We start from the raw sequence: 21,409 nt of genomic DNA on the forward strand, positions 1-21,409 counted from the left end.
TGGGCACCGCGGAGGCAGCTCGGAGCAGAGGTTCCTCTGGTTCTGCTGTTGTTGATCAGGCCTCTCTGGAGGACGAGGAGGATAAGAGACGCAGAGCCCTGGGACTCTGATGACAAGCTGGGAGTCAAAAGTCTCTGGCTCCCTTTGGGGGAGGCCACACTGGGTGGCTTAAAATCATCCAGCAACCTAGGAGTCATGATTTTTACCTCCCGCTTGATGCCAGGACCCACTGGGGCAATATCAGTGAGGTCAGACTGTGGGAATTAGCTTCAAACGTAGGGCTAAGCGACTTGAAGCTATATTATTGCCTGCCTGGCCCGTTTTTCCCCAGTAGTGGAGGTTCTTTGCATATTGACTTCCAGTGCAAAGAAAGCCAAGCAGTCTCCTGATCAAACAGTGAGCCACTCGCCTGGGGAGGGGAACAGAGCGCTTCCATCCCGATAAAGCAGGAAAGAGCTCGCCAGGTTTGACCTGCCCACAAAGCAGCTTGCCAGAGACCTCTCCTGTTCCACTTTCTCCCCTAAATTCCCTAAGGATTACATGACTATGATCTGGGGAGAAAGTCCATGCCAGGTTCTTGCCCAGCCATAATTCCAAAGCCCAGGGCTAGTTGCACAACCCAAGCTTGAAACTATTCATACCAGTAAAAAGCTGAGAGGCTTCACTGACAGCCAGGGTCTGTTTATGGCCTGGGGTCCTCTCAGGAGGAGGTCAGCGGCTTCTGGAGTGACGTGGAAGGAAGGCAGCTGTTCTCGGCTCTCTGCAGGGCCAAGTCCATGAACACGCTTGCTCAGACTGCTGAGAATTGCTTTTAGTAACTGGTTTCCTAATTAGGAGAGAATTTACGCTCATTCTAGCATGGCTTGTAATAGCCAAAACCTGGAAACAACCCAAATATCCCAAAACAGTAGAATGGATAAACATATTATTTTTATCGTGGAAAACTATACAGCAATGAAAATGAACTGCAACTTCATGCACGAATGTGGATGAATCTCACAAAAATGTTGAGCAAAAAACAGAAGATGCAAAAGGTAACCGAGTATGATTCCATTTGTATGAAGTTCAATGACAGGCAAACTATACTATTTTGTTTAGGGACACATACATGAATGTTGTTTTTTAAAAAGGCAAGAGAATGACAGAGGAGGAAGAAAGAGGTTTCTGGTGTGCTGGTAATGTTCATATTTCTCGCTCTGGATGGCTACTTGCTTTATAATTATTTATTAAATCATACAGTTGTATGTTAGGCACTTTGCAGTATGCATAGTTCATAATCAATGATTTTAAAAGCTAGCTACAAGAAGATAAACCTACACCTATGATAATCTGCCTTTTATGACTGAAAGGCAAACTCAAATCTAAAGAACTCTGAAAATTACAAAACATCAGTGGAAGAAATTAAAGATGACCTAATTAAATGGGAAGACATCCCATGTACACGGATAAAAATATTTAACATCATTAAGATAGCATTATTCCCTCCGATTTATCTACAGCTGCAACACAATCCCTGTCAGAATCCCAGCGGGCTTTATTTGCAGAAACAGAAAAGCTGATCCTCAAGTTGAGACAGAATTGCAAGGGACTCCAAACAGCCAAAACAATACTGAAAAAGCAAAAACAGTGTTGGTCCCTAATTCCACAACATATTACAGTGCTATAGTAACTGAAACCAGGTGGTACTGGCAAGAAAGAAAACTTCCTGTAGATGGTCTTTTTTTTTTTTTTTTTTAAGAATGTTTACTTTTATTTATTCATTTTTGTTGTTGTTAATCCTCACCCAATGATTTTCCATTGATTTTTAGACAGAGTGGAAGGGAAGAAGGAAGAGAAAGAGAAACATTGATGTGAGAGACACATCAACTGGGGCTGGGGATTGAACCTGCAACCCAGGTACATGCCCTTAACTGGGAATCAAACCTTCGACCCTTCAGTCCACGTGCTGAGCCAAACCAGCCAGGGCTTGGCTGTAAATCTTCGTGAGTTTGGATCAGGCAGTGGTTTCTTAGATAGGACACCAGAAAGCACAGTAACAAAAAAAAAGTTGGTAATGTGGACAGGGACAAAATAAAAACTCCTGCGCTTCCAAGTACACTATCAAGAAAGTAAAGAGCCCAGTCAGTGTGGCTCAGTGGATTGAGGGTTGTCCCATGGACTAAGAGGACAGGGTTCGATTCCCGGTCAGGGCACATGCTCAGGCTGCAGGCTCGATTCCCCAGCAGTGGGTGTGCAGGAGGCAGCCGATCCATGCATCTCTTTCACTCTCTCCCAGTTTCTCTCTCTAAAAAAATTTTAAAAATCAATAAAACCATATTTTTAAAAAGCAGATAAACCATGTCAGGAGAATGTGAAGAAACTGCAACCTTCATATCATACATTGTTGTAGTAATAGAAAATGGTGCAGCCACACAACGCTAATCATTGAGTAAGCATATGACCCAGCAATTTCACTTCAAGAGAACTGAAAACATATGTTCACACAAAAACTTATACATGAATGTTCATAGCAGCATTATTCATAATAGCAAAAAAGTGTCCAAATGACCATCAACTGATGAATGGAAAAACAAATGTGGTCTATGCACATGAGGGAATATTGTTGGCATAAAAAGAAATGAAGTACCCTGGCCGGTTTGGCTCAGCGGTTAGAGCGTCGGCCTGCGGTCCGGAGAGGCCCAGGTTCTGTTCCTGCTAAGGGCACGTACCTCGGTTGCAGTTTGTCCCCGGCCCTGGTTGGGTCGTGCCGGTGGCAGCCGCTCGATGTGTCCCTTTCGCGTCGATGTTTCTCTCTCTCTCTCTTCCACTCCCTCCCACTCTGTCTGAACAAAAAATGGAAAAAAGAAAGAAAGAAATGAAGCACTGATACCTGCTACCACATGGATGAACCTCGAAGACATGGTAAGTGAAAGAGGCCAGTGACAGAGGCCACCTATTGTTTGATTCCATCTGTGTGGACCCTCTGGAAGAGGTGAATCCGTAGGCACAGACGGTGAATTCGTGATTGCTAAGAGCTGGGCGAGGGAGAAATAGGCAGTGACCACTAAATGGGTTTCTTTTGGGGAGTGATGACTATGTTGTGGAATTAGACAATAACCATGCTCACATAAACTTGTGAATCTACTAAAAACGACTGACCTGTGTATTTCAAGTGCCAATTTTATGGTAAGTTATTTCTCAATTAAAAATATGAAATCATGAGAAAACCAATTAATTGGGACTGCTTCTTTTTAAAAAAAAATTACACCTAATAAGATTATTATTATTTTTTTATCCTCACCCAGGACACTCTTCAATATTTTGTTCAGATAGAGTGGGAGGGAGAGAGAAAGAAACATTGACGTGAAAGGGTCACACCCAGTGTCTGCCACCCGAACAACCCAACCAGAGCCGGGGACAAACTGCAACCGATGTACGTGCCCTTAGCTGGAACCGAACCTGGGTCTCTCTGGGCCACAGGCTGATGCTCTAACCACTGAGCCAAACCCGCCAGGGCGAGATTAATGTTTTTCAAGATAGTGTGCTCATTGAAAGAAAAACTGCCCACACCCCTTGGGGAAGTCGCCACCACCGCCCTGTGAACACTCTGTACCCGTGCTTAGGGAAGGAGGATCACAGATGCAGACTTGTTTTGTTACCAGTGGAAAGAATGCCTCCATCCCCCGCTCCCCCACACACAGGCTGGAAGGAAGGAAGGTAACACTACCCCTAAAAATGCAAGTCCTTGGCTCTCCAGGGCCAGACTTCCCAGCCAACTGGTAAGAGCAGCGCTGGCCCTTCCGAAGGGTGGGGCTCAAGCTCTAGGAGCCCGACCGCGGACGGGATTTGGGCTCAGGGGCGTGGTGTGAAATCGTTCGCGGGGCGCGGGGGCGGGGCCGGGGCGGGGCGTAAGGGCGGGACCCTGAGCGCGGACCCGGCGTGAGGGCCTTGGGGATGGTTGGCGGAGGGCGCGGGGGCGGGGCGTGAGGGCCTGGGCGGGGCCCGGGCCGAGCCAAGGAGCCCGGGCGGGGAGAGGGGCCGAAGCTCGCGGGCGCGGAGGGGTCGGGACTCCAGCGGCGGGCGCCTGGGTGCCGAGTCGGCGGCGGCCGCACCGGCGGCCCGGCGTCTGTCCTCGTGGCGCCGTCGTATTCCCGCCGCGGCCCGCTCCCTGCCCGGCCATGCCGCCGCCCGCGCCGCCCACCGTGCTGGTGCCGTCGGAGCGCGCCGTGGTGCTGCTGTCGTGCGTGCTGTCCGCGCTCGGCTCGGGCCTGCTGGTGGCCACGCACGCCCTGTGGCCCGACCTGCGCAGCCGAGCGCGGCGCCTGCTGCTCTTCCTGTCGCTGGCCGACCTGCTGTCGGCCGCCTCCTACTTCTACGGGGTGCTGCAGGACTTCTCGGGCCCCTCGTGGGACTGCGTGCTGCAGGGCGCGCTCTCCACCTTCGCCAACACCAGCTCCTTCTTCTGGACCGTGGCCATCGCCCTCTACCTGTACCTCAGCATTGTCCGCACCACGCGCGGACCCCGGTACGGCCGCCTGCTCTGGGCCTTCCACGTCGTCAGGTGGGTGGCCGCCCCTGGGGCCCTCGAGCCCTCTGGCGCCCACGTCTCGGTGGAGTCCCTGGCAGGGCGCCCAGCGGGCAGTGCCTGCTCACTCCCCAGGGCAGCCCTGGATGAGCGGGACGATGTCAGGCTTGCTTGAGAGGTGGGCCTGTCCTGAGCATCACCGCCCAGGGCGCCCCGTTTTGCTTGCCCCCGCCTGAATCTCCGCGAGGTGGGCGCCTCAGCTCAGCACCTGGAGGGAGGAGGGCCAGAGCTCGCCCTTAGAGCTCGGCTCCGGGAACTTAGAGGCGCATGGGGAGCCAGGACACCCTTGAGCCCTTCAGCTCCTGCTTCACTGAGTTCTGACCATCTGTGCTGCACATGGGGAGAAGCACCTGGATCCCAGGCTGGGTGATGAGTCAGGTGGCTGCCCCAGGTTGGAGAGCCTGCCAGCTCCCAATCCCCTGCCACCACCCACACCCTGAGCCCCAGGTGTGGTGCATTCAGCTACTCCTAGGCCGCCCGTTCGCCTAGCCTTCTGCCAAATGCAGTGCCTCCGTGTAAAATGTACAAAAGACTTTCTTTTCTCTCTGCTCATCTCTCAACCCCAGGCCCCTGTCTGTTGTTATCTCTGTTCTAGAGGATCTTGACTTGCTAGAGTTGAGCAACTCAGGCTGAGGTCAGTAGCCGTGGCTGGTCTGGAAGAGGGCCACCAGCTGCCTGGACTATGTGAGCATAGGGAAAATGAAAGCCTTGTCCTGCCCTGGCATTGAAGCATCTCATCAAATACCCCTCACCTAAGGAAGAAGGTTGGCCCCTTCCTGGTGTAATTTGAAGATTCAAACATCTGGTGCTGTCCTGTGTTGAACCGGGACAGGAATTTTGTAGGGCATGTTTCCTCTCTCCCTCCCCAGATAAGAACACCAAATACTGCCCTAATTATAGGTCCTCTCTGTTAAATGTTTGAGTGCTTTCCAAAAATTGAGGACAGTCAGCACTTCAGTAGAGACAGGTCACCTGGGTGTCACAACAGTGAGGTCACAAGCCTGAAGAGTCACTTGACCTCAGAGCTGTTGGATGGAGGCCAGTTGGACCCTGGGAAACTAAATGGCCTGCTTCTCAGCTGTTCAAGCCAGAGCTGCAGTGAGCCATTCAAACAGTGCCCTGGATGCTGCAAAGGTCCACGGAGATGGGGGCTGCCTTTCCTCCCCTCGCAGCATCCTGCCTGAACTGTGGCCATTTCAAAGACCTGGGCCTTGGCAGGCTGGCTGGGCGTGGGCAGTGTGTACCCAGAGCTCACATGTACTTGGGAAAGTGCCCAAGACTTTCTGTGCAAGAATCTCTTCTCCCCCCCCCCACCTTTTTAAAAAATACTGAATCTAATATATTTTTTAAAGTGATAAAGATAAGCTGAGCGCGGTTCCTATAGAAAAGACAACTTTCCTAAGACACCTGAGTTGTGAGTTCTTTCTGTTCACTTCTAGGGGGTTTTCTGTGATGTTTAGGAAAGTCCTCCTGAGAAAGTCTGTGTGTCTCCTTCTGGCCTTAAAAAAATATGCAAATTATTTATCTCGTTCATTGAATATGATCCACCTACTTCTTTTTTTTTTTTTTTTTATCCTCACCTGAGGACATTTTTCCATTTTTTGTTCAGATAGAGTGGGAGGGAGAGAGAGGAAGAGAGAGAGAGAGAAACATCGATGTGAAAGGGACACATCGAGTGGCTGCCTCCCGCACAGCACTGACCCAACCAGGGCCAGGGACAAACTGCAACCGAGGTACGCGTCCCTAGCGGGAACTGAACCCGGGTCTCTTTGGACCACAGGCCGACGCTCTCACCGCTGAGCCAAACCGGCCAGGGCGATCCACCTACTTCTTAAAAGAAAAAAGAAGAGAGTCCTGGCCAGTTTGGCTCAGCACTTAGAGCATCAGGACCAAAGGGTTGCAGGTTCGATCCATGACCCCAGTCTGGGGTTGTGCAGCAGGCAGCCAGTCGATATGTCTCTCTCACATTGATGTTTCTCTCTTTCTCTCCCCCCCTCCCTCCTTTCCACTCTCTAAAAATGATGGAAAGATATCCTTGGGTGAGGATTAACAAAAAAAAAGGAAAGAAAGAAAATACAGCCGTCTCTGGTTTATCGCGGTTAATCCGTTCCAGCCTCCAGCAGTTGCACCTGACGTTGAAGGAGTCCTGGGTGCTCGAATACATAGGCCTACAGTCCATACGTACAGTAATTTTAATTGTAATTGTAATACAGAAGTATATCATTGACTCAGACAACAAAGTGTGCGCTGTATCATTTTCACTGTCTGGATCAACTTTTTAATGAATATGTTTGAAAAAACCGCAATAGAGTGAAGCCGCCAAAGTCGAAGCACGAAGTGGCGAGGGACAACTGTACCTGTGTCCAAGCTAGAAAGGGTCTTGGACAGTTTATTCCCTTTCAGAAGTAAGCACCCACATTTTAGTAGACTGAGAGAATTGGTAAAACCTGTCTAACAGGTTCATCTATTGACCTAGACCCCCCACCCCCCACCCCAGACTAGAGAGCTAATGACGGTACTAAGGACTCTCCAGCGTCTTTGAAGAATCAGTTGTGTTGGTTCAGTGCCCGTTGGCGTGAGAAATGTCATCTTCAGACATGGGCTAGACCGTCATCACTTGTTACCACTTCAGCCAACTGAAAATCAGTTCACTCTTTCAACCCTTCTGGTCTTAGAAAGATTTTAAAATATGACAACACCAAAGGTTGCTATCTTTATTCCATAAAGAGTTTTTATGAATTGATTTATTGTTGTTGTTACTACTCACCTGAGGATATTTTTCCATTGATTTTTTTTCAGCTAGAGTGGAAGGGGGGGTGGAGAGAGAGAAACATTGATGTGAGAGAGACACATCAATTGGTTGCCTCTCTTACAACCCCAACCAGGACTGGGGATTGAACCTGCAACCCAGGTATGTGCCCTTGACCAGAAATCGAACCAACAACTCTTTGGCCTACATGCAGACACTCCAACTGTTGAGCCAAACCAGCAGGCTAAAGTGATTTTTTTTTTAAACCAACAAATATCCACCCTGGACGATCGGGCTCAGCAGTTAGAGCACCTCCACCTAAAGGCCGAAGAGTTTCCAGTTCAATTCCAGTCAAGGGCACGTACCTTGGTTGCAGTTTGATTCCCAGCCCTGGGTCAGGGTAATTTGGGAGGCAACCAATCAATGTGTGTCTCTCACATCGATGTTTCTTTCTTTCTCTCTCAATCTCTCTCTCTCTCTCTCTCTCTCTCTCTCCTCACTCCCTCCCTCCCCCCTTCCCTCTCTTCCTCCCTCCCACTGTATCTGAAAACCAATGGGAAGATATCCTCAGGTGAGGATTAAAACGAAATGATAAGGGGTTAAAAAAATAAACCAACAATTATCCTGATAACTGGACAAAGGCCACATTCAGGCAAAATAGTAAAAGTTGGTAAATATATATGGGGAAAACTTTAGCCCCATTAGTACTCAAAACAATGCAAGTTATGGCATTGAGGTATCATTTTCTCTTTTAATTAAGAAAAAAATAGTAAGGCAGAACACGAACGTGCTAAATGCCGATGAAACTGGTATTTTCCTACATTGTTCTTGGCAATGTAAATTGGAATAATCCACGTGGAAAGTATTTGGTTCATACCCCTTGATCCAGTAATCCTATTTATAGAGACCTAGTCTAAGGAGATAATCTAAAATGCACACAAAGCTGTATGTGCAAAGGAGTCTGTGAGGCACTGTTGTCAGGGAGAGAATCTGAAAGCAACCTCAATGTCCAGGAAATAGTAAGTTATAGATGCCAGCCCCACTGGAAATGTTATGTAGCCAATCCTGGCTGTGAACTCTACACATCATTTTTTTTTAAATGTTATGATACAATGTTAAGTGAAAATAACCATCTGTAAAACTGAACGCAGCCATGTACAGCAGGAGGCTGGAGAGAAGCCTGCCCACACCCAGGCTCCCAGAATTCACCTGCTCCGGGGGCCCCATCGTGGCACCGGCCATGGTTCCCTTTGCAGAAAGACTTGTTTTCTCATTGGAAAAGGAGGGCAGCTTAGACTCATCCCCAGGGAAACCGTATTTCATATGAGCTCCATCTGGCTCCTGAGCTCTTGCAAAGTGCTGTCCCAGTCCTTAGCTCGCTGGTCACCAGTAAGGAAACAGACAGGACGATTACCTCTCAGTCATAGTTGATGAGACCTGCCCAAGGCCACATAGTGGGAGGCTCGGGGTCAGAACTCCAAGGTCTGTCCTCCTTTGATGGTTCCATCTTGTCTCTTGGCCTCGACAATAATTTTTTAAATTGAGATATAGTTTGACTGATTTATTTTTAGCATTTTAGATTGTCCCCTTATTAGCATTTTATCACGTTACCTTTAGCTTCTCCGGTTATTGTTTCCCGGAACCCTTTAAGAGAAAGTCAGTCGCAGACCTGATGCCCCCGAGTGTGTTTGCAGAAGGCAAGGGTAGTCTCTTAAGGACCCACACAGGCCTTCCAGAGGCAGGAGGGAGTGATGCTGTTAATCTGGCTGTGGGCCTTACTGACTCATTGTCAGTCTTGTAATAATGTCCCCGAGAGCAAAGAAAACGCTTGGCCTATATGTTGACTTAGCCTCCAGTCTCTTTGTTCGCTGTCTTTCTGGGTGCCCTATGACATTGACTTTGGAAGAGTGCAGGCCATTAGCTTGTAGCCCATCCCTCTGCTTGGGTCGTCTGGCACTTCGTCATCAGTGGATTTTGTTTCTAGAGTGTAGACAGGAGCCTCAGGGAGCCCCGTCCTGTCCCTTCCTCCCAGTGACTTGGGTCCGTGCACTCCTGGCCATGTCCCTTTGATCGCTTGGCCGAGGTTATCAGCCACTGCAGTTACTGTTTTTCCTGTTGTAACTCATAAATGTCTTGTTGAGATAAATGTCCTCTTACTCCTCAGACGTTCAGCTTCCCTGACAGCATTGTGAAGCGAATTTCCTGGTTGTCGTGGGAGAATGTTCATTGTTCAGGGCAAAGCCCTGTATTGAGTTCCCTTCTGCTCTGTTGAGGCAGCCTGCTGCAGACGCCCGGGATTTTACGTTCGAAGTCTGTGGACATCGGCTGCAGTACTCACCTGAGGCGCTCAGGCTGCTGTGGGGGGTCCGTTCCTTCCCATAGATAAGCCCCGCTGGCCTGAAACCATCCCTGCCTTTCAAAAGCGGTTGTCAGCCCCTCCTCCCCCAAAAGGTGGTGAGCCAGAAGCTGGTAATGGGTCGGGCTGGGCTGGTGCACGGCCCCCCACCTGCCATTGCCCGGGCCCCCACTGTGCCAGGCACCAGTCTGTGTGTCCTAGGAGCCTGAGGGAGAGTCGGGCTGGGGGGCCCATCTCACCATGGCAAGAGTAGAAGGGTCCTGGCCAAGCTGGCCACCTCGAGCAGTCTGGGACTTCTGGCTCCACTGAGGTGGGAGTGGGTGTGGGCATGACCCTCGGCAGGGACGGGCCCTGTGTTCCAGGCCCAGGTGCTCACCCACCCTCTGGCCTTTGCGTGGGGGTTCTGGAGGAAGAAGGAGTCTGTGGCATCCCAAGTTCACCGTAAAAAACCCTGCTATGGGGAGTGGGAAGTTCTAATCAAAGAAAAGGGGAAACATGACCCTGAAAGGGAAGGTCCTCTAAGTTCTTTCATTGGAGACCAGCTCACGGCTGTGAGGCCCAGTGACAGGGCCCCAAGCAGGCAGTGTCTGAATGACAGATGGACACAGGCTGCACGAACAGCACCCCACGTCTATCATTGTTCCCCAAAATGACAAGAGCTGAACTGGCTGTTTTACTACCTCCAGAATGTTTGCAGAGAGCGCTGCTGAGGAGCAAATAGTCATGCTGCATTCACATGTTCCTGGGAAGCCGCCTCTGCCAGGGCGGGGTCAGGCCTGCCCGTCCCCAGGTAGACAGGAAGCATCTCTGAGCACTGCAGGTGGATCCGAGGTGCCCACCAGAACGAGCGAGGGCTGCAGATGATGCCAGGGGGTGTGTTTAAAAGTTCCCTTGGGCACCCTTCCCCCTCCTTCGGCCAGAGCTGCAGAGTGACCTCGTGGTGGCCTGGCCAGTAGCTGACTCCCCCAAATTCTCCCACGTCCCACCCCTCTGCTCCACACTTAACAATTAGTGCCCATTGTTCTGGAAAGAGACCTCGAGGCAGCATGGCCCTTGTGACTCCTCTCTCCAGGCCCCGCTCACTGCAGCTGCGTTTCCCTCTGGGGCTCCGTCCTGCTCCGGAGAGCTTTCTAAATCGGCACATTGTTGCCTGATAGTTTTGTTCTCAAAGCGTTTTTTTGGAGTTATGTTAACATTCAAGGCTTCCCATAGGCCACACGGCACCTAGACAGGGCACTGCTGTCTGGCCTGTGGGAGGCGGGAGAAGACCCCTTTGTTTCCTTCCCCACCAATTCTCCACCCCCAACCCAGATCTGTAGGAAGCTTGAGGTTTGGGGAGAGGGCAAAGTGGAGGAACCCAGCAGTGGGGGCAAACTATTGACAGACCTTGAGCCCCTGGCAGGCTGACCCTTCGTGGTGGTGGTGGGGGGGGTACTTCTTTTTGCGCGTGAAGTGGGAAGTGGAAGAGGCTCTCTGTCACCCCAGGTGTCCCCCATCCTGACTGGCCTGAGAGGTTTTGGAAGATCCCCAGCTGGGCAGAGCCGGGAACTCTGAGGGAAGCCCAGAGCACCCGCTGTTCTGTGTTCTGGGCACCGTGCGTGTTGAAGTCAGCCGGCAAATGTCAGGGACTGGGAGGTGGCTTACTCGCCACCTGGCTAGTCTAGTTCCACTTCCCTGGAGGAGATCTGAAAACAAAAAGGACACCAGTTCTAGGAAGCGCTGAGCTCCTTGTGATGGATCTGAATGTCTTTGGTCGGTTTCCTCCTCCGCCAAGCTCTGCCAGTCTGGGTGCGGCGGGGGAGGGTGTCTCCATCCAGCCCTTCCCCTCTGGGAGTGGGGTCCCCAGGAGCCAGGACCTTGACCCCTGACCAGAGCATGTCTCTCTTCCCTTGTAGTTTGTAGAAAACCTTTGTGTTAGTGTCCTGGGTCTTACGTAACAGAGTGCCCCGGATGGAGCAGCTCAAACCGCAGATACCTGTCCTCTCCCGGTCCCGCAGGCTGGAAGGGAGAGCTCGCTCCTTGCCTTGGAGCGGCTGTCTGTGCCCTGTGCCTCACATGCTCGTCCTTCTAGGTGTGTCTGTGACCTAATCTCTCGTAAGGACACCAGTCCGATTGGATTAGGGCCCACCCTAGTGGCCTCGTTTTACCTTGATCGCCCCTTTAGATTCCCTCTCTCCAACTCCAGTCACCTCCTGAGGTACTGGGGCTTAGTGCTTCGACATATGAGTTCGGGGGGGGGGGGGGGGCCCAGCTCAGCCCACCACAGCCTCTGAAGGGGGAGGTCGCTGACTCGGACCTCAGTTTCCAGGCAGGCAGAAGTGAGAGCTGGGGCCCAGGCCCCTCTGGGAGAAGCCATTGGAGCCTCTCCTGGGGGTTCCGCTCAGTGCGTTGACCTCGGGCTCCTTCCATCTAGATGACCCCAGCCTTGCTTCCCCTCAGCCTCAGAGCCCTGGGTTTGGAGAGAAGGGGACTTACCAGTCACCTGCTTTAACCATGTGCCACCCACCCCAGTGCACGTCTTTGTATCCCCTACACATGGCCCTGTGGTTTCCGTCAGGTTCAGGGCTGAGCAGGACACCCTGCCCTTCTCCCCATCTGGCCCCTTCTCCCCAGCAGGAGTCTTTAAACATCTGAGAACAAGGCCCAGCTTGTCCTACGTGCCCAGCTCTGGTGCCAGCTTCACAGCCTCAGGTTTAGAGTGTGGGTCGCAGGTGCCCACACAGAGGCAGGACTCTGAACTCCCACATCGAGGCATCGGGCAACCTCTCGGAGCACCTGGGCTTCTAGGTCAAAACCAACGGGAGCCCCTGGTCCTTTTCGAACATGCTGTTTGTTATTCAGCTATCTTACTTGTTCTGGTGCTGTTTCATTTTTGGTTGACGACTTCCTTTCTGTGGAGGAATAAAGAACAGTGAAGTGGTATATGTCAGAGATTGGAAGCATATATTTCTGGGAAGCGGGAATTATGTCACACGTCTTTGCGGAGTGTCTTCCAGACCATCCCGCCTACGGGAGAGTAGGGTTTTCTCAGCTCCCTAGCCTTTGCTGTTCTGTCCACGTTTGGTGTCCTGCAAGACAGCTGCCGAGACCCGATGGTTAAATTTTAGGGCATTTTTTGAGCTGATTGTTATATACAGCCATGCTTAAAAATGAGGTTATATAAACTTAAAATTAAGTGAATTATATTAAAAACAAAAGTCACAAAAATACTCAGAATCAATCACATCCTGATTATTGGACTGCATTTTACTCTCTTCTGTGCGCGTGAGGTGGTTTTTACTGTCGCACCTGTGTGATAGAAACCCTAGCTGATGGTATGCGGCTGTGCGTGCGTGTGAACTGGTGGCTTGAACTTGGCCGTGGTGGGAATATTTACACCTTGGAAATTGGCAAACAGTACAGATCAGGGCTTGATTGGTTGTCTTGTTGATTGTGTAGGGCAGAAGGCAGCATACTTTTCCTGTAAAGGACCAGACAGTAAATATTTTCAGCTTCCTGGGCCATGTGATCTGAGTTGCAACTGCTCAGCTCTGCTTTTGCAACCTGAAAGCAGCCTAGATGTAAACAAACGAGTGTGACTATGTTGCAATAAAACTTTATTTTAAAAGATCAGATCATGGGCCAAATTTGGTCTGGGGGCCATAGTTTGCTGGACCCCTGATTTGGATTTAAGAAAGTGATGGAGAATACATTAATAAGTAAAGATTAGACTTAAACGTGTTACTTGTCTCTGAACTTAAGCAGAGATGGCAGCCATGGTGGGGGGACGGCAAGCAGGAAGCCAAGTGTTTCAGGGGGAGATGATGGGAAGAGGCAATGTCACGAGCAGGAGAAAAAGAAATACTTCTCTACTGTTGGAAAATCATTGACTGTGCCCACAAGGAAGTTGCTGGTACCACTGTCAACCAGTGAAGTTGCGGCATTTGTCTTATCCCTGATGTCTTCCTAATTCCCTTTCCTCTCCCCTGAGGAAGAGGAAACATCCATCTGCTCCACGCCCTGGAACTACTTCTTTGCTAATTGCTGCCATAGCGCGGCTGCGGATGGATATCAACACAGACATTCTGTGAGATCCAATTGGCCAGATGGAATCTACTGTGAGGAGTTTTGAGTATTCTTCCTTGTAAATTGTGCTTCACATCTCTTTTTGTTTGTTGTTAATCCTGACCCGAGGATATTTTTCCATTGATTTTTAGATAGAGTGGAAGGGGGTGGGGGGAGAGAGAAGCATCGATATGAGAGAGAGAAGCATCGATATGAGAGAGACGCATTGATCGGTTGGCTCTTGCAGGACCCTGACTGGGGCCAGGGATTGAACCTGCAACCCAGATACGGACCCTTGACTGGGAATCAAACCCATGACCCTTTGGTCTGCAGGCCAACATTCTAACTGCCGAGCCAAACTGGTCAGGGCCACATCTTTTATATCGAACCGGCGACCTCTTGGTGCATGGGTCAACACTGAGCCACACCGGCTGGGCACATTTTATAATAAGTGTACATGTGCACATTCACATACCAGCATGCATGTGTACAAATACATTTTCGGGAGCCAGTTGCTAAGCATTACCAGTGCACCACAGGCGTATGCATTAGTGTATGTTACGGTCTGGTTCAGCCAGCTTTGCTGGATTAGGAGGCAGTCCCTCCCACTTCATTCCCACCGGCTCCGGCTCCGTGATCTTGCCTCTTCTACTAAATACCTCCCGGAACAGCTTCTGGCACCAACGGAACTGCCGTCTATGCTTAAATTCAAACAGCAACTCTGATTGGTCAACCCTCGTTCTTGACCCTTTCAAAGCCTTCTCTCTGCCTCTTTGGTCTTCTCTCTGGCAACTCCCAGCACACAGTCAGCCCTGGGCACACCCCAGTAATCTAGAGGAAGTACATCACTTTGTAGCTTTAGTAGGACACATCTGAAGTCTCGGAATGTCACTGTGTGGTCCCCAGGTCTCCTGTCAGGGCCAGCAGGACCTGAGCAAGGGGAAAGGATCACCTCGCTGCCTGGAGTGGGCGCCCTCCTCAGGTTCTTTCTCTGCTCCTGCTTCCAACCTGATTGGGGATCCTCCACTCCAGCCCAGCCTCCTTCCCCGTGACCGTCCCTGCACACGGTGCTTTTCCCTTCCCGGAATTCCTTGGAGGAGCCTCGCAGACCATCGAGGGATGAGAAGCCAGGCATACAACTTCAGGATTGCCATTTTAGCAACTTTAAAAGCCCTTTACTTCCTTTTCAGTACTGCGCACACAGCGAATGTGTAAGGAGTGAATTGGAGAAACCTCTCAGTCACTTGGCTTGAGTTGGTTGGTTCGTTCATTCATTTGTTCATTCATTCATTCGTTCGTTCATTCATTCAGCAGGCCCTTCTTTTGCCCCTACCTGGTGACAGAATAGTGAACCAGCACGGCCTTCACCCTCATGGACTCTTAGCTGTGAAATGTCCTAAAAATCCCAGGATGGCATGAGTTTTAAAAAGGTAAATGCTGCCCTGGCCGGTTTGGCTCAGTGGTTAGAGCTTCGGCCCACGGTCCAGAGAGACCTGGGTTCAGTTCCCACTAAGGGCACGTACCTCAGTTGCGGTTCATCCCCTGGTTGGGGTCGTGCAGGAGGCAGTCACTGGAAGTGTCCCTTTCATGTCGATGTTTTTCTCTCTCTCTCTCTCTCTCCTCCTCTCTCTCCCTCCCGCTCTATCTGAACAAAAATGGAAAAATGTCCTCAGGTGAGGATAAAAAAAAAAAAGGTAAATGCTTGCATAGAACAATATAACTTTAGTTTTTTTTCTTTATTGATTTTAGAGACAAAGGGAGAGAGAGAGAAACATTGATGAGAGAAAACATCGATTGGCTGCTTCCTGCATGCCCCCCACTGGGGATTGGGCCCACAACTTGGGCACGTGCCCTGCCCCGGAATCAAACGGCATGCACAAACTCCTGGGTGTAACTTGATACCTTTGACATACCCTTTAACTTGTGAGGGGTTTTGCCCCTTCCGTGCCTTTGTGACTTCTAGGAGGACAAGCTCCTTCCTGCCTCCCCTGTTGGGGGCAGAGACACTGAGGTCACTGGGATGGGGCCGTAGGTTCAGGCCTCATCCGTGCTGCGTCGCTCTGGGGATAGTAATGAAACTCCAGAAAAGTGATCCTGGTGCTGCCCTGGGCTTTCTGCTTTAGAGAACCCCCTTTGACCCGTGCTAGGGCACGACCCCACATAGAGCGAGGAGGCCTCAGGACTTGGGAGGTGTGTCTGCCCAAAGCCCAGATCCCCTTCCAGGTCCTGCTGCAGGTACACGGGACCCTGGACCTCCGTGCCCAAGCAAGCCCAGGTCATCAGTCTGTGTACCCCTAGACCCGGGCTGGTCGGAGGGCTGGCTGTTGGGCATTGGGGTGGGCTTGGCAGGCTCAGGCAGAGCAGGGCTGGACCGAGGCCTTGAGGACCCCTGCCCCCCTTTCCTCCGGGAACGCAGGGCAGGGGTCTCCTCGTCTGAGGAGCATCCCAGTCATTTCTCCCTGCTGGCTGTGCCGGGAGCCAGGGCTGACCTCGGTGCCTGTTTACTCCTTATCCCTCAGCTGGGGGGTTCCACTGGCCATCACCGTGGCAGCTGTCGCTCTAAAGAAGATCGGCTACGACGCCTCGGACGTGTCCGTGGGCTGGTGCTGGATCGACCTGGAGGCGGAGGACCACGTTCTGTGGATGCTGCTGACCGGGAAGCTGTGGGAGATGCTGGCCTACGTCACGCTACCCGTGCTCTACCTCCTCGTCAGGAAGCACATAAACAGGGCGGTAGGTGCCCAGAGCCCGTGTGGCCGCCGAGCCGGTGTGGGCTTGCCCTGCGTCCTGGCGTTGGGCTCGGCCACCTAGGGGACAGAACTAGGAATGGAGGGTTTGCTGTGTGTCCGTCGCCGTGAATTACACGCGTCGTGGGTTGTCTGCTTTGCTGACTACACAGCCCTGGCAGGAACGGGCTCTGTGACTCCTTGTTTTTAGATGAGGAAAGGGGTGCTTGCGGAGGTCAAGGGCTCCCCAGACCTGCTCAGCTTTGGAGGAGAGAGCCAGCCTGTGCTCGGCCACAGCCCTCCCGGACAGACACCGCGTGGCCCAGCCTCGAGCGGAATGTAGGGGAATGGCATCCAAGGAAAAATTGAGCTGGAAGGGAGGCCCTGAGTCTCAGCATCAGTGATGCAATAACTCACCTCATTGTCCTTGATTAGAATTAGATCACATAGGCAGGCTTTCCAGGTACTCGGGGATTCCTAAATCAGACTCTGGGCCGGCTGGCCAGTTCTAGGAAAGAATGGTTTTTCTCTGCCAGTCTGGCCAACTGGTTCCTTTTTCTTCACTCCTGGTTCTGCAAATGTCAACTACGGCTTCCTCCTGGCCACAAGCAAACTGCTACCCAGAAAGCCCCAGAGTAACTCATCCATTGATCTGATCAGCCACTCATTCAGTACATTTTTTTTTTATCCTCACCGGAGAACATTTTTCCATTTTTTTGTTCAGAACGAGTGGGAGGGAGGGAGAGAAAGAGAGAGAGAGAGAGAGAAACATCGACGTGAAAGGGACACATCGAGTGGCTGCCACCCGCCTGACCCAACCAGGACCGGGGACAGACCACAACCAAGTTACGTGCCCTTAGCGGGAACCGAACCCGGGTCTCTCTGGACCGCAGGCCGACACTCTAACTGCTGAGCCAAACCGGCCAGGGCTCATTCATACATTTTTGTTGAGAATCTCCTATGCACAGAAGCACAGTGTGCGGTGGGAGTGTACCCCGAGAACTCAGATGGGGGTCCTGGCCCAGGCGGAGGCAGTTGTGTAAGTAACTGAGATACAAGGTGAAGGTGACAGTGGCCAGAGCAGGGAGACAGGTTCCCGTGAAACTCCGAACGCGGACTTCCTGGCTCGTCCTGCAGGGTCGCCGCTGGTGTGCCCTGCGCGGGCAAGGCTGCGGCGTTGGCCAGTGCGTCCAACGCTCAGGGCGCACTGGCGGCTCAGCAGCCGCTCCTGAGTCTGTAGGGTGCTCCTGGCAGCTGATCCCCACCTGTATTCCCGCTCGCATCGAGACTTCTGGTTCTCCTTTTACTCGGAACTGATTCTCATCCCTCCCCGCGGCCCCTTCTGTCTCAGCTGGAGAGATGCCCGCAGGGCTTAGCAACTGGTCTGAAACCCTCTCTGTCCTCTGCCTGGGCCAGGGGTGCCCTCCTCCCCGAAGGCTACCAGCGCTCCACCGGGCTCTGCCCAGGATGCCCCTCTGGAGCTGCCCTTCCTGCCATGGGCAGTAAGCCTGGGGCCGCGGGGCCAGTCCAAAAGAAGGAAGAACAGTGGGTGGGGAGGAGTTGATGGCTCCCTGCCTCTAGCTCGGAAGGAGAGCTCACGGGGCGCCTTGGAGCCACCTGGCCCTGCCCGTGGCGGCCGGTGCTGGACGGGGCCGCTGCTGAGGGCCCCGGGGAGGAGGCAGGTGCTCTGAGCAGGTGAGTTGCAGCAGCTCAGGTGCCCACAGATGCCAAGGTGTGTGGTTCCTCCTCTCACTTGGACCTTCAGTGCCCTGGCGCAGAGCCAGGCTCAAAAACGCATCTTTGTCATGAACAGTTTTGTCTGTTTTTACAAGGGCAGTTGGGATCTGGAAGGGGAGCCTCCCCCTTCGCACTGAAGGGCGTCCCCAGGGCTGGGGAGGCCACAGCTGGTGCCCACTCGCCTCTTCTTTCTGCCCCAGCTTGGGGGGAGCCCCTCCTGCGAGCTTCTCCTCTGGGGCAGGATCTGGGGAGCCTGTATTCTGGGGGGGTGCTGATAAACGAAAGAGAACGACATCTAGGAAGGAGGAGGAGAAGAGCTGTGGAAAGCAGACACAGACAGAGAGCTGGCTGTGGGGAGGGGCTGCATGGGAAATGCCTTTGCAGGTCGGTAGGGTCATTAGGTTAGGCCTTATTCAGAAGGCGACTCTGGAACAAAGACGGGAAGAGGGTGAGGGGCTGAGGCACACGGGTGGGTGGGGAAGAGCATCCTGGTAGAGGGAATCACTAGTGCAAAGGCCCTGGGGGGGATGTGCTTGGCAAGTTGGGGAATAATAAGGAGACCGTGAGACTGCAGGAGAGGAAGTGGAGGGGAAGTGGAGGGGAAGTGGAGGGGAAGTGGAGGGGTGAGGCCAGGCTAGCCTGGGTGGGAGGCTTCGTCAGGAACTGATGAAATGGGAGGGCACCGAGAGCTTCAAGTGGAAGACTGGCTAGATCTGACTCAGGTTCCCGAGCAACTGTGCTGCTTCTGCGCTGAGAACAGGGCCATCGGGGGGAGGGGGTTGGTGGTCAGGGTGACGGCGGACCAGGAGAGGCAGCAGCCATCCAGAGAAGCTGTGGTGGAGCTTGGACCACATTGGTGGCAGGGGACCGAACATCCAGATTCGGGGTCTCTTGTGAGGGTAGAGCCCACGGGACTTGTCCCCAGATAGGATGTGGGGTAACAAGGAAAAAGAAATCAGAGATGACACCCAAATTTTGGCCCGAGCACCTGGAAGGATGGTGTTTCCATGAGCTGAGATGGGGAGGCATGCGGCGGGCTTGGGGTCCAGATAAGGTGTTCTGTTTTCAGAAGTGTTAAGGCATCCATGTGGGGATGCAGCATAGGCCGTGGATCGAGGAGAGGGGAGCTCAGGAGAAGGACCCAGGCTGGAGAGGGGACTGGGCTCCAGCGTGCAGGTGGAGGCACTCCATGGCTCACTGCTTTCTCCTCCTCGGAGCATCCCGCCCTGCTCACGCCAGCTCTCGGTGTCCCCGCACAGCACCAGGCGCTCTCCGAGTACCGGCCCATCCTGTCGGAGGTGCACCGACTTCAGCATCACAGCTCCATGGCTGATAAGAAGCTGGTTCTCATCCCGCTCATCTTCATTTGCCTTCGGGTCTGGAGCACTGTGCGCTTCGTCCTGACCCTCTGCGGCTCCCCGGCCGTGCAGACCCCGGTGTTGGTTGTTCTGCACGTACGTAGGCCCGCCCTCCCTGGCCCCGCTGCCCCCTGCAGAGGGGACACGTCCCAGTGCCTCAGCCAACATGGGGCTGGCGGGGCCGCTCCACTGTGCCCTCCTTCCTGCCCAAGACAGTGAGCCTTGGTGAGAGAAGGTGCAAGGTCAGTGTGGCTCTCGTGTAGCCCGAGGAGCGGAAACCGGGTGCTGTCCAGCAGCCTAAGAGTAGACCTAGGAGAGTGAACGGATCCTGGGTCCTTCCCAACCCAGAGGACCTGGAGACAGGTCTGGGCCAGGTCTGCAAGTTAGACTTTCCCAGGGCCCAGCCGAAGGCCCACATGGCAGGGTCACCGAAGCCCAGCCCCAGGGGTGGAGGACAAGGTTCTGGGTTTGCAGCACTTGCCAGCCCCTGGGGCATGTGTCTGAGACCCCGGCCTCTTCTCTCCTCCCTGGCAGGGCATCGGGAACACGTTTCAGGGAGGCGCCAACTGCATCATGTTCGTCCTCTGCACCCGCGCGGTCCGGACACGGCTCTTCTCTCGCTGCTGCTGCTGCTGCCCTGCCCAGCTGCCCGCGGAGACCCCCACCAGCCTGCCCCAGGCTCCTGCCCCCTCCAGGGCGCGAGACTCGGGGACCCAGGTGGACCCCGACGAACTTCCACACACCTGAGCACTTTGCCTGGCTCTGTGTGGGGCTGCCCTGGACAGACGGGGCTGAGTCCTGCTGCAGGGAGTGGGCAGGGACGTCTGCGGCGGGCAGCCTGCCTTATTCTGTGGGAGCTCTTGATGCCCGTCGAGGGGCAGCCACAAGCTCCGCTTCTTCTACCTCCGAGACCCTCAGGCGGCACGTGTCCTCACACCCGTGACCCGCTGCCCTCGGGCGACCGTCTGCTTGAGGGTTGGCAGGGAGACTCAGGGAACCGGTGGTACGTGGTCACTGCCGGGTTGCCTTGTGGTCCAGCGGTCCTCGGCCTCCGGACCACACAGCACTGTTTACAACGTGCGGCTCCACAGCTGTGGGAAAAGCATGACGAGCTGTGTACACCAGGGACCCACCCTAAATAAAATGTCTCTGGTACCCCCACCTAGTATCTTGGAGCAGACTCCCAGTTTGCCGGGTGCTGACCTTCCCCGGAGGGCCTGGCTCTTCTGGGAGAGTCTGCTAGTCAACAGGAGCCTGTTCCCGCCAACAGGCTCCCTGGAGGGTTCCTGGTGGCCGCCACGCGCACAGCCCAGCACGGCTGCTCCGGCAGCCGGTCTCCGCGGACGCTCCCCAGCTCTGGGCTGCCCACCTGTGGTGCAGATCGCATTTGAGTTTCAAGCACAGGCCAGAATCCAGGCTCCTGCCTGCACCAGGCACATCAGATACAGGCTTCTCGTCCAGCGCAGTGTCGGGCCAGGGAGAAGAAAGGCCGTGGCGGGGACCCCCTGCGGCGGGGACCCCCTGCGAGGCCTCGTCTCGGGTCTGTGCTGTGAAGGCTGCTTGGGGCTGCATCCGGATGGGGTCTGGCCTGTTCACCTCCTAGTTTTGTTTTTTTTTTTAGGAAAGGCAACCACCAATGGTCCACATACTGACTCCTCCCCAAAGGTGAAGCTTTGGGAGTTGGCCGGGGGAAGTGACACATGGGGCACGAATGATCAATTACGTGTAATAGAGAAATGATTTAAAATTAGCATCTGTATCTCTGTTCTGTAGCTCTCCCACCAGCCCTTGAACTGTCTCCGTGGTCAAGCCAGGGGCTCAGAATGGGAGGTGCAGACGCCGCCACCGGAGCCTCGGGCGGGGGGTCCCGTTTCC

At 53.3% G+C, this 21,409-nt stretch overlaps 1 protein-coding gene across 1 annotated transcript; it reads left to right on the forward strand.

Annotated features, from left to right (window-relative positions):
• The first annotated feature begins 4,063 nt into the window (after positions 1-4,063).
• Positions 4,064-21,233, forward strand: GPR157 (G protein-coupled receptor 157). The gene is made up of 4 exons (XM_036256541.1): positions 4,064-4,540; positions 16,233-16,446; positions 19,436-19,630; positions 20,069-21,233. The coding sequence occupies exons 1-4, from the start codon at positions 4,158-4,160 to the stop codon at positions 20,279-20,281; spliced, it is 1,005 nt and encodes a 334-aa protein (XP_036112434.1). The 5' UTR covers positions 4,064-4,157; the 3' UTR covers positions 20,282-21,233.
• The last annotated feature ends 176 nt before the right edge of the window (positions 21,234-21,409 follow it).

This window comes from Molossus molossus, unplaced genomic scaffold (genome assembly GCF_014108415.1).
Source record: "Molossus molossus isolate mMolMol1 unplaced genomic scaffold, mMolMol1.p scaffold_m16_p_12, whole genome shotgun sequence".
Classification (NCBI taxonomy): Eukaryota; Metazoa; Chordata; class Mammalia; order Chiroptera; family Molossidae; genus Molossus; species Molossus molossus.

Excerpts from the sequence above, each read along its gene's own strand:
- GPR157 (XM_036256541.1), top strand. The coding sequence starts at position 4,158 with ATGCCGCCGCCCGCGCCGCCCACCGTGCTGGTGCCGTCGGAGCGCGCC. Across the intron at positions 4,541-16,232 it reads TGGGCCTTCCACGTCGTCAG|CTGGGGGGTTCCACTGGCCA; the intron begins GTGGGTGGCCGC and ends CTTATCCCTCAG. Across the intron at positions 16,447-19,435 it reads GGAAGCACATAAACAGGGCG|CACCAGGCGCTCTCCGAGTA; the intron begins GTAGGTGCCCAG and ends GTCCCCGCACAG.